The 12,508-nt window shown below is 45.2% G+C and overlaps 4 protein-coding genes across 4 annotated transcripts; 3 read left to right on the top strand and 1 right to left on the bottom strand.

The window, feature by feature from the left end:
- Positions 1-63: 63 nt before the first annotated feature.
- V2V93DRAFT_371105 (glycosyl transferase) lies at positions 64-3,808 on the top strand. Its single transcript, XM_066910426.1, has 4 exons — positions 64-224; positions 294-416; positions 933-1,176; positions 1,238-3,808. Exons 1-4 carry the CDS (start codon positions 165-167, stop codon positions 3,403-3,405), a joined length of 2,595 nt encoding a protein of 864 aa, XP_066765432.1. The 5' UTR covers positions 64-164; the 3' UTR covers positions 3,406-3,808.
- Positions 3,809-8,312, top strand: V2V93DRAFT_371099 (armadillo-type protein). Its single transcript, XM_066910425.1, has 8 exons — positions 3,809-4,070; positions 4,131-4,256; positions 4,322-4,519; positions 4,580-4,764; positions 4,828-7,304; positions 7,369-7,592; positions 7,650-7,940; positions 7,995-8,312. Exons 2-8 carry the CDS (start codon positions 4,167-4,169, stop codon positions 8,070-8,072), a joined length of 3,543 nt encoding a protein of 1,180 aa, XP_066765431.1. The 5' UTR covers positions 3,809-4,070; positions 4,131-4,166; the 3' UTR covers positions 8,073-8,312.
- Positions 8,298-9,896, bottom strand: V2V93DRAFT_371098 (sodium bile acid symporter family-domain-containing protein). Its single transcript, XM_066910424.1, has 2 exons — positions 9,490-9,896; positions 8,298-9,424 (listed from the first exon to the last, which is right to left on the bottom strand). The coding sequence occupies exons 1-2, from the start codon at positions 9,722-9,724 to the stop codon at positions 8,406-8,408; spliced, it is 1,254 nt and encodes a 417-aa protein (XP_066765430.1). The 5' UTR covers positions 9,725-9,896; the 3' UTR covers positions 8,298-8,405.
- A 143-nt stretch (positions 9,897-10,039) lies between these two features.
- Positions 10,040-12,444, top strand: V2V93DRAFT_371094 (uncharacterized protein). Its single transcript, XM_066910423.1, has one exon. The coding sequence runs from the start codon at positions 10,266-10,268 to the stop codon at positions 12,249-12,251; it is 1,986 nt and encodes a 661-aa protein (XP_066765429.1). The 5' UTR covers positions 10,040-10,265; the 3' UTR covers positions 12,252-12,444.
- The last annotated feature ends 64 nt before the right edge of the window (positions 12,445-12,508 follow it).

Below are 12,508 nucleotides of genomic sequence, written 5' to 3'. Positions count from 1 at the left end.
GCATAATAGTGCTTTAACTTGTTTCGAGGGTTGGGTCTCGCTTTCTGGCTCAAAAGCTCGCCCACTCACTCTCTTCCCACCAACCAATCTTCCTCTTCTCTTTCTTTTCCTCTCTCCTTTCCTACTCTTCCCTACTCGTTACTCGTTACTCCTTTCCTCATTCGATGGCCAGTATTACCCCAAATCTGCCCTCTGCGTCGGATCTCCCGCGTCCGAAGCACCGCGTACGCTTCCTCCCCAGCCGTGTGACTAGCCTATCTCGTCCTCTTCCTCTGACCGTATTCATCGTCTAGCGCACCCCGACCGGCTTCTCGCCCAAGGAAATCAAGAGTTTTGAGGCCTCTATCCCCGCTGCCTCGCGCGATCTTTGGCAACAGCTCGCCATCAAGGAGTTCACCGACAAAGAGTCCTTCCAGGTGCGACTGATCCCTCTCTGTTTTTCTTTTCTTCTGCTGGGCTGCGTCGGCGATCGCCCTAATGCTAGTGCGCATCCGCAAACCTGGGTCTTGCTCTATGTCTTCTTCACATTGCCCCGGGTTTTTGTCGCTGATCCTGCTCTGATTCAACGCGGCGTGAACGGCGACCGTCGTATCTCGCATTCGTCGGCACCGTCTGAATAAATGCCTTCTTTGCGCTTGGCAAGCCGCTCAACACCTGCAGCCCACGCTGTTTACGCAATTGCCTTGTTTTTGCTTCTCCGCTGTGCCCTGATAGCAACACTCCCTTGCTACTGGCTGCCGGCTGCCAATTCGCTGAGCTGGTAGCTATGGATAGCTAGTGTGTCTGCGCCACAGCGTGACGTTATGCCACACACCAGCTATCGGCCCAAGTGCGAGGTCATCGTGCACAGACTGCCGCCCCGCCCGACCCCGACAGCAGTCCAGCTGAATGACTAATGTGTAACAATTTATGCTGACCTACTATTTTTACAGAAAGAATTCGTTCGTCATGTAGAGACTACCCTCGCCCGCTCTATGTACAACTGCGATGACCTCGCTGCCTATCTTGCCGCCTCCCAGTCCATTCGCGACCGTCTGATCGTGGCCTGGAACAAGACTCAGCAGAAGCAGACCACCAAGGACCAGAAGCGCATCTACTATCTGTCTCTTGAGTTCCTTATGGGTCGTGCTATGGACAATGCCATGCTTAACGCCGGCGTCAAGGAAATTACTAAATGTACATCCCTTTTTTTTCTGATCTCTTTGTAAAGAACTCGATTGACCTCTCTTCTTTTTAGCCGGCGTTGATGATCTTGGGTTCAAAATCGAAGATCTTCTCGAGCAAGAACCGGACGCGGCACTTGGAAACGGTGGTCTTGGCCGCCTCGCCGCGTGCTTCGTGGACTCGATTGCTTCTACCAACTATCCCGGCTGGGGCTACGGTCTTCGTTACCAGTATGGTATTTTCAAGCAGCAAATCGTTGACGGTTACCAGGTCGAATCTCCTGACTACTGGCTAGCCTTCTCCAACCCATGGGAAATTCCCCGTTACGAAATTGCCGTTGATGTAATGTTTTATGGCTACACTCGCAAATACACCAACGACGAGGGCAAGACTGTCTCCGTATGGGAGGGAGGTGAACAGGTCCAGGCCATTGCCTATGATGTTCCCGTACCTGGCTACGACACCGAAACTACCAACAATTTGCGTCTTTGGGCTAGTAAGCCGACTCGTGAGTTCGACTTTGAGAAGTTCAACTCGGGCGACTATGAGAGTTCCGTCAGCGAGTCTCAGAAGGCTGAGACTATTTCCGCTGTCTTGTATCCGAACGATAACTTTTACAGCGGAAAGGAGCTCCGATTGAAGCAGCAGTACTTCTGGGTTGCTGCATCGCTTAATGACATTGTCCGCCGCTTCAAGAAAAGCAACCGACCTTGGTCTGATTTCTCGGACCAAGTTGCAATTCAGCTTAACGACACCCATCCTACCATTGCTGTCGTCGAACTTCAGCGAATTTTGGTTGACATGGAGGGTCTTGAGTGGGACAAAGCCTGGGATATTGTCGTAAGCACTTTTGGCTACACCAACCATACTGTCTTGCCAGAGGCCTTGGAGAAATGGCCTGTTCCTCTCTTTGGGAATTTGCTTCCTCGCCATCTTGAGATCATTTACAACATCAATCTGTTCTTTTTGCAGAAGGTTGAAAAAATGTTCCCCAAGGACCGCGATATGCTCGCGCGTGTGTCAATCATTGAGGAGTCGTCGCCGCAGCAGGTTCGCATGGCTTATCTTGCCATCATCGGCTCTCACAAAGTCAATGGTGTTGCCGAGCTTCACTCTGACCTTATCAAGACCACTATTTTCAAGGACTTTGTCACCATTTACGGCTCTGATAAGTTTATGAATGTCACTAACGGTATCACTCCTCGTCGTTGGTTGCATCAGGCTAACCCAAAGCTTTCGGAGTTGATTGCCTCGAAGGTCGGCAGCTACAAGTTCCTCAAGGATCTCAATTTACTGAAGAAAATTGAGCCATTTGCAAAGGATCCTGAATTCCAGAAGAAGTGGACGGAAATTAAGAGGTTCAACAAGGCACGCCTTGCGGCTCACATCAAGAAACACAACGGTATTGATGTTTCCCTCGACGCCTTGTTTGATGTTCAGGTCAAGCGTATCCACGAATATAAGCGTCAACAGATGAACATTTTTAGCGTCATCCACCGATATATAACCATCAAGGCTATGACGGCCGAGGAGAAAAAAGAGGTCACTCCGCGTGTCTGCATCTTTGGTGGAAAGAGTGCTCCTGGATACTACATGGCTAAGACTATTATTAAGCTTGTCAACTCTGTCAGTGAAGTTGTCAATAATGATGCTGACATTGGTGATCTTCTTAAGGTTGTTTTCATTGCTGATTACAACGTCTCCAAGGCTGAAGTCATTATCCCTGCCTCTGATATATCCCAGCATATTTCCACCGCCGGTACCGAGGCATCTGGAACTTCAAACATGAAATTTGTGTTGAATGGTGGTCTTATTCTTGGTACTGTTGATGGTGCCAATATTGAAATTACTCGCGAGGTCGGTGAGGAGAATATCTTCCTTTTTGGCCATCTTGCGGAGTCCGTCGACGATCTTCGCCATCAGCGCAGATTCAATGATCTCCCTCTTAACCCTGATCTGCAGAAGGTTCTTGATGTTATTGATAGTGGAGTCTTTGGTGACAAGGATATTTACGGTAGTCTTGTTTACTCTGTCACTGGTAGCAGAGACTACTACCTCGTCAGCGATGATTTCCAATCATATCTTGAAGCTCAGAAGCTTGTCGACAAGGACTTTAAGGACCAGACCACCTGGGTTAGCAGAAGCATTACTGCTGTTGCCAACATGGGATTCTTTTCCTCTGACAGAGCCATTGACGAATACGCTGAGTCGATTTGGAATATCGAGCCTGTTGCCAATTAAATTGATACAGTCGCATGTATTTACACTTTTAGTTAATGACGACGACTGAAGGTTGGATTTGAATTCGTTTTTAGAAGTGTAGATGCTGGCATTCTACTGAATAGGTATCCGCATTCAGTTATACTTCAGTGACGCGTAAAATAACTTTATACGATTATATGCTTTGATTTTTTGTGGTTTTTTTTTTTTTTGGCAGATTGGGGCTGAATTAATCTAAGTTATAAACGCTTTTATTGTATTAGCATCGCAAAATGTCTATTATTACTATTTCCGAGAAAAAATATATCGCGTAATTGTTTTCTTAGGTCTACTTAGCATACTACTAATTGAGGGTTAGGCGTTCATCTGAAACTCTATTTATGCGCGTTGCGCTTCTAGCAGCGAACGCAGACAGACTCACGACGCGTCGTCATTGCGTATCATCCGTTTTGTTTCTACGGAGCCACCAACAAGCTTGTCATTAGTCTGCAAAAAGCATTTGAATCTGCATTCTGAAGCAGTTGCGACAGAAATATAGTTGTGACTTTCCATAGTTTGGTAAGTTGCACCTTGAAAGCACGCGTCGTGTTTGATTGGGCGAGTAGAACGCAGAGTGCAAAAGTGCCACAGATTGCATATTATCTCGCAGATATCTAACTGAAATTCAGACTAGTGACATTTGGGAGGTATAGTTTGGCGGCTTTTTACGTTTTATCTGTCGTCATATCTAATTCGTCTCGCAACAGACTGTGAGTGATACTCGCGACAGATCTGATCCCGCGATGTCGATGGAGGCTTTGAAATTCGACAAATCGCTGGCTCCCAAGGCTGGCAAACCTATTGCTATAAGCGAGCTACTCAAGAGATTACAGGTAACATACGGTTGATATTGGAGTAATTAGACGCGAGAACACGCTAATTCTAACGCATTCCTCAGGTCGTGCATAACGAACTCCAGCGATTTGACCAGGGCAGTGTTGACCTTGACAGCTTGCAAAAAGTTGCAAAGGATTTGGTCTCCTCCAATCTTCTTCGACATAAGGATAAAGGCGTGAGAGCGTATACTGCTTGTTGTTTGGCTGATATCCTACGCTTGTTCGCACCCGATGCGCCGTACACTATGCCGCAGTTGCAGGTACTTTCAGATCAGAGTTGCGCTATTTCAGCATTCAAATTGCTAATGTTGTAATTGTAGATGATCTTTGATCACTTTGTTAAGCAACTGAAAGAGCTGTCAAACACAGAGTCGCCTTACTTCCAGCAATATTGCTATTTGCTAGAGAGTTTGTCTCAAGTGAAAAGTATCGTCTTAGTGGCAGACCTTCCCAATAGCGAAGACGTCTTATCCGAAATTTTTGGAAATTTCTTTGATATCGTGAAGTACGTAACTAACAAAATTCATCAGGAAGTTGAATAAATGCTAATTGTAATTAACACATATAGACCTAACGGATTGAAAAATCTGGAGTTTCATATGGGAGAGATTTTAGTGCAGCTTGTCGAAGAAGCACCCGTAATTTCACATGACGTCGTCAGCATGATTCTTGCCCAGTTTCTACGCTCAACCACTGTTAGTCAAGCTGCCGGAAAAAACAGCACCTCAGCATCTTCGAAAGTGCAGACGCAGCTATCGCAGTTGCCACCTGCTTACAATATGGCGAAGACCATCTGCGTAAACTGTAGTGACCGCATGTCCCGACATATAGCGCAGTACTTTATCGAAGTCACGTACAGTTTGACAGAGAAGATTTCTAGTGAGGAAGTGTCAGAATCCGAATTGGCTGAACTTCGAAAGGCACACAATTTAATGGTCGAGATATGGAAAGCATGTCCAGAGGTCTTACAATCTTCTATTCCGCAACTCGAGCAGGAAATTTTGACAGAAAGTACACAAGTTCGATTGTTAGCGACGCAGACTGTAGGACTAATGGCTGGCGAGTTGCCAGGGCGTGTCAACTTTGTGACCTCACAGCCGTCATGCTGGGAGGCGTGGCTGGGTCGGCAGAATGATCGAAGTGCGCTCGTTCGAGCGAAATGGGCTGAAGGCTGTGCGTATATAATTGGCAACCGTGCTGACGTCGTCGATGGCACTATTGAAGGGCTTGCGAAGTCTCTGATTGACACCGATGAGCGCGTCCGACTTGCCACTTGCAAGGCTATTGGAACTCTTGATTACAAAGTTATCATTCGCAAGTTTAGAAACGAGGCTGTATTGAATAATCTTGCAGAGCGTGCTCGAGACCGAAAATATAATGTTCGTGCTGAAGCAATTTCGGTTTTGGGAGATATTTACAACATGGCTTCTGAAGGTATTGCTGCGCAAGATTTTGATATAGTTTCTCAATTATCTTGGATTCCCAATCGTATATTGGATCTTCTCTACGTTAATCTGAAAGAGACAACACTGCTAATGGATTTCTGCATTTATGAAAGATTGTTGCCGATTGAGTTGGACGACGAGAAGCGAGTGACTAGGATGCTATGTCTGCTCAAATATCTGGATGTCAAGACAAAGAAAGTATTTACTGCCTTGGCTGGGCGCCAAAAGCAGATGGCTACTTTTCTTCAGAACTTCATAACTTGCTGTGAACAGTATAATGGAGGAGTCACTGATGATGATGCGAATGCCGATGAAGTCAAGACGAAAATTGATCGAGCAATCAAATTTGTTGCTGATCAGAATCCCGATCCGGCAAATGCCGTTTCTCATTTAGAGAAATTTGTCAAACTTAATGATCGTCGTATGTATAAACTGATCAGAGATTGCGTCAGCCCTGATTCAGAATACAAGACGGTTGCGAAGGCTATCAGTGAACTCAAGATTCGCATCACTCAATCGTCGTCATCGATTTTTGAAACTATGATTCTACTTGTGTATAGAAGCAGTCAGCTTTGGTATAATCGCAGCAATATTTCAACTGTTGTTGAACTTTCAAAGAACGCTGCCGACCCATTAAATTCCGTGGCACAAGAGACGCTCAAAGATATCTCCGAGTTGATGCCGCAGGTACTGAAAGTGCATATTAGAGATCTCACGCAAGAAATTTCGGAGAATAAGCCTGGTTTTCAAGGTAGTGTAGACACGCTTAAAGCTTGTGCCGGATTTGCAAAGAAATATCCTGATGATCTGCCTCAAGAACGTCTTTTCTTGGATTCTCTTGTTGTATTTGCTACTCAGGGTACACCCGAAGAAGCCAAGCATGCGGTTACTATCCTCCTTCATAGCAAGAAACGCCATGCTTATAGCCGTGACTTGCTTGGGCTCTGCTCCAAGTTTGATGTCAAAGATCGGCATTTTATTTCGCAAATGGCAGCACTTGCAGAGTTGGTAAGAGGCGCTTCTGCAACCGTTGAGCCGGAAATCGACCGCATTACGAGCTTCCTAATCAAAGAAGTCCTCGTTAAAAACAAAGCTAAGGCGACTGTTGACGACAAAGACTGGGTGGAAGATAAACAGCTTGAAGATGAGTGCAAAATTAAGATTCTCGCCTTGCGGATTTTGATGAATAGACTACGAGCTGCCGAGCACTCAGATACCGCCGCCGAAATTGCGCGACCAGTTTTGAAGTTTCTTAACTCATTGATTGTGAATGGAGGCGAAATGGCTAAAGAGGCTGATACTCCGCTCCACTTCAAATCACGCTTAAGACTTACTGGTGGCTTATTTCTATTGAAATTGGCTAAGATGCCGGTTTATGACCGAATGGTTCGACCGGGCAATATAAACAATCTGGCATTGCTGGCGCAGGATAAGGAATTTCAAGTTAGACAGGCTTTTGTTGATAAGCTGAAGCTTTATTTGGCTCAAGATTTGCTTCCCGAGAAGTATCTTCCGATTGTATTTTTGATGGCATATGAGCCTGAAGAAGAGGTCAAGGAGGAACTTGTGACATGGATACGTGCTCGACTGATCAAGCAACGTAAGTTAAAATCGAGAATGAGAATGTCGATTTTTGAAATGCATTACTGACTATGGTTATTTAGAGCAACAAAAGAGCACCACTATGGAGAAGTGCTTTCCTCGTCTGCTGCATCTTTTGGCACATCATCCGGATTATGGCTCCGAGGCAGACGATTTACTGGATTTTGCACAGTACGTTGTATTTTATTTAAATGCAACTGTTACTGAAGAAAGTATCTCCTTGATCTTTTATTTTGCTCAGAGAGTTAAGCAAGTCCGCGACGCTGTGTCACCGGACACTAGTGAGGTAAGCCTAGTTTGTACGTCTTTGTAGATATACATGATTTTAACGTATTTCTTGCAGCGTCTTTATTACCTTTCTGATCTATCTCAGGCCATTATCCGTCAATTTGAGGAAGCTCACGGCTGGTCTATGCAAACATGGCCTGGCAAGGTTCCTCTCCCAGGAGACTTGTTCAAAGCCATGCAATCTTCTGCTGACGCGCAAAAGGTGGCAAGAACCTCATATTTACCTGAGGGCGTAGTTGAGAAATTACCAGCTATAGTGAGAGTACGATCGCAAAAGCCAAAAGCTGCTCCGCCGGTTGTAGCTGTATCGGCTGACAATCATGCCAAGGTCAATGGAAGTAGAAAGGTAAGTTAATACGGCGTTGAGATCTGTGTTAGCGTCTCACTAATTTTTTTATAGCGAAAATCGACAGATACTGGATCAAAAAAGAAGAAGAAAGTGCCGGCGGGCTCTGACGACGAGTGGATTGGCTCATAAAGCTAGAAGCAAATTGAACGAAGGCCAATAGAGATATTGCGAAGTCGAGTGTGTATTTACTTTGCTGCTTAGGGGTTGAGACACGTGTACGATATTATAAATGCTGTTGCTGGATTCTTTTGATGTATCAGATAGATACCTCAGTCTTTTGCGAGTACTCAATACATTGCTGCTTCTTTATAATTTGAATAATGGGAGGAACCTTAATAGACTAGAAGGGATAACGTTTAAGAAAAACAATTACATTGATGATCAACTAAACTCAAACATCATATGTGCAAAACCCAAAACACCCAAACCTAACAGAAATCACTCGATAACTCCTCCTTTTCCTTAATCCCATCTCTTCTCAAGCCAGCCAGCGACCCATACTAATCCCAGCATAACCGGTACCTCGATTAATGGACCAACACTTGTAGCTAGTGACTGCTTACTCATTGCACCATTTTGTGCCGCCGCGATAGCAATTGCCAGTTCAAAATTATTGCTAGCGGCTAGAAAGGCATGCATCGTCGCACGGTTGAACGGCATTTGTTGTTTACGAGGAGTTTTAAGCTGCTGGCTCTCCGAATCAAGACGGGCCAAGCAAGACTCATGTGTGGCAAAAATTACGCCCGCACGAGGAAGCAATTTCCAGCAGAAAACCAAGGTGCCTAGGAAAGTAATTGGGAAGTACATAACTAGCGGCGCTGCGACGCGCAAAGCAGAGGTAATCTGCTTAACGACATGATGGCCTTGCGCAACGAATAGAATGACGATTGTAGCCAATAGACCCAGTAAAGCCAAAGGCGCAGCGACAGGGACCACGACATTTTCATAAACTTCTTTGGCGGTCATTGATTTGAAGCGACCAAAGCGAAGAGGTTTTGCTTTAAGAAATATAAGTCTCGTGATAGCTGCTAGTCCTAAAGGGATTCCAAGAAATACAGCAACACTAATGGAGATTGATTTATATGTTGACGCTGTTGCGACAGAGGTAGTTTGCTGTGCTCCACCGTGAAAGGATTGAAGGAAAAGAACAGAGATTGGTGCATATAATGCCATCTGGAGAAGGGCATTGAGAGCAACGAGAATAGCTCCAAGTTGCGTATCTCCATTTGAAAGGCGAATCCATAGGAGAACCATTGCGATGCAGCGCGCAATTCCTACCAAGATGAGGCCTTCGCGAAGTTCGGGCTGGTCAGGTAGGAATGCCCAGGCTAATCCAAACATGACTAGGGGAGAAATTATCCAGTTCACGACAAGATTAATAGCAATGTCTTTCCAAATGTCACGACTGCGAAAGACGACTGGAAGTGACTCAAACTTAATGTCCATGAGAATAGGGTACATCATGATGAGCAAGAGAGCAGCTGTAAGAGGGAAGCTTTAACGATAGAACTGCAGCAAGAAACAACAAGGTAAGATGAAGTCATACCAACAGGACCAGACACACCAGCAAATTCACCTTTCTCTAGTACCACTTGCGCATCCGGCACAAAGTATCCAATAAGAACACCGCTGACCATGGCCAAAAACACAAATACAGCAAGAAATCTGTCTAGGAATCCCAGCTTCGGTTTCATGGCAGATGAGTCAGTCATTGCGTTAGTATCAACTACTGTTGCAGTCACAGAAGAATCCACTGTAGAGCAGGCAGTAGTTGAGTCCATGAGAGTTGATCCAGAGAATGCTCGTCTCTCGTGGAAGCAGCAGTATAACAGGAACAGAAAAGACAAGAACAAAACGCAGAAACAGAACAGAGACAGAAGAAAGAACAGAGAAGTATTCGATGCCTAGGAGAGGCGACATCAGTTACAAACTCGACAGTATGTCACTGAGAAACAAAAGAATGTCGCTCGGCTGCTCCCAGACGCGCTGCGACGAAGTGCATTAAATAAGCTCAAGGTTCAGGGGTAATTACAGCCAATCAGAGTCCTCTAGCATCATCTACCTGCACACTAAGGATCACAAATAAATCACAGATGGTCACCATTATTCTCAACTTGACTGCAGGTTCATTGTCATTATTGGCAAACTCGTCAGCTAAATGCACAAGATCATCTTTTGATGGAAAACCGCTTTGCTAGATATACACAGTTATATATGGGATGTGGGAGACCTGACTGCTGAGGTTATCATAACTTCCTATTTCTCAAGCAATCTTCATGTCAGCATAGTGAGTTAATTGATATCCGCTCTCAGCATTTCGCAATGGTTGCTCTCACCGACTTTTTCCTGCACGATTCTTTCATGGATCTCGCAGATTCAGGGTTAGAAACTGAAGAGGACTACCAGTTTCCATTCTTAGAAGGCGCCCTCAGCGCGCTCCCCGATGTTTTTCCAGATTACGACAGTATTCGAAGTCCAGATGTTGCGCAGGCTGGAGACGAGGGCGCGGACGTTGCCAGGCAGTTTGCGGCCGCTGCTTATCCTTCTCAAATCGCGCCTTCGGATGGTTCTACTCAAGCGCAAATTCAACCCGTCGCTCTGGTGCCAGCTGCATCAGGAGTCTCCGATATTGAAAGGGCTTTTAATGGCGCGTTGGATGACATAAGCGAAGCTGCTGGCGGCTCCTCATTAAAAAACCCTTCCAATGTAAGTGGAGAATTTGAAACGGCTTCTGCTCAAGCTTCAAAGTCTTTAGAAATAGAACGTGACGCGGAAGCTCATCCTACTTCGGACTCGCCAGTGAACGGTCAACGCGCGTTAAGAAAACATAGCCGCACAGAGGATTTAAGCGCGAGTCCGCCGTCAGCTGTAGGTGACGAGTCAGCTGTCAATAGCCGTGGTTCCAAGCGTCGTCTTCATCGCAAATCGAGAACTGGTTGTCGAACTTGCAAGAAACGGAGAGTCAAGTGCGACGAGACACATCCGCGTTGCAGTAATTGCTCGCATTTGGGACTGACATGCTCGTTCCAATCGGCTGCTGATATGCTAGAGAATGAGACAGCAATTGCTACTACTGGTATAGGTGTTAAGCCAAAGTTTTCATCGATAAACTTAGCCGGACAGATGCAGCCGATTGATGTATTTCAATCAACTGTGGATGCCGTACATTCAAGTGCATTGCGACACAGCTCTGAGAATTATTCTTACTATCCGATGAATAGACTTCCAGCTCCAGGAGCCGGCGGACTTGATTTGGAAGATTTGCGATTAATGCATTTGTATTCGACGGTTGTGAGTGATAGTATTGCACGAATGCTTCAGAACGTGCAACCAATTTGGAGTACATCGGTTCCCGAATTAGCTTTTACCAGCGAACCCCTTATGCACGCGCTTCTTGCATTTTCAAGTACTTACGCAAAAAAACAATATAAGAACACATCAGCAGCTGCTGTCGCAGCTGAAAATCGATCGCGAGGTCACAGGAAAGAGTCGATAAGCCTGCTCAAAGGTGCTCTCCGAAGGCATCTCACTTCAAGTGAAGCTGATAAGATGCTACTTACTGCATATATACTAACAATGGACTCGATAGCAAATGCTGCCACAGCGACAACGGCTAGAGAGCATGGGCTAAGTACCACTATGACTACAAAGCAATTTTTGACTTCGACGCCGTGGGTACATCTCGTTAGAGGAGTCTGCTGTATCCTAAAGTCTATCTGGCCTCCTAAACCTGCAAGTTTAGCAAGTTTATTGCTCAGCGACGAATTCTACGATTTGCCAGTGCCGCGATCGCGACTGGACTATAATGCGTTTGCTTCTGATTTACGCCCATTTTCTATACGCAAGAATTTTGCTTTATCAGCTGAACAGTATATGAATTGTAAGCAGTATCCGCCGGGACGGTATTACCGAGAACAGCGCAAGAGTGTTGGTCATGAATGGATCTATGACGACGAAGATGACATGGATGATTTATACCCTGTATCTGGTTCTTCGCCTTTCGTAATCACTCTCTTCATGCTCTCCAAACTTAAGAGTGTGGTTGTCTCTGGTCCCAAGCGTGTGATGACTTTGATATTTTTCTCATTGGGTCTTCTTGACGCTAAATTTTATACAAAATTTCATCTTGATGACTCTATTGCACACAGATTGATTGCTGAATTTTATCGAGTTTTGCGGGTATTTGCGAAATGCAATAAAGACGATATTTGGTGGTTAAGTAATTTAGCAGATGGTATGGATATTGAGTTGACGACTTCTGAAAGCAATGTTGAAGCGCGAAATCTGGGGGACCAACAGAGAGGTTAGATCATATGGTTGAATTGTAATAGACTACGCTTGAACATGCTAAGCTCAACAGCATATGGTTCATTCCACTTGGTACAAGAATGTAGCTAATAAAAATCCTTCTCAAATCTTCGTCATGCTCGGAATCTCGATTTCTTGATTGCCTGGTAGTACTCTTGTCATTGCATTATCTATTATGAAATAAATATAAAGCAACGATCTCCAAAAAGTAAAATCCAGAACCAATTTTTCTGTCGCTTAATAATTTGTAAACGCCA

The sequence above is a fragment of the Kockiozyma suomiensis genome, assembly GCF_038497685.1.
Source record: "Kockiozyma suomiensis strain NRRL Y-17356 unplaced genomic scaffold V2V93scaffold_8, whole genome shotgun sequence".
NCBI lineage: Eukaryota > Fungi > Ascomycota > Lipomycetes > Lipomycetales > Lipomycetaceae > Kockiozyma > Kockiozyma suomiensis.
Note: the sequence above shows the minus strand (reverse complement) of the source record. Positions and strands in the feature narration are given on the sequence as shown.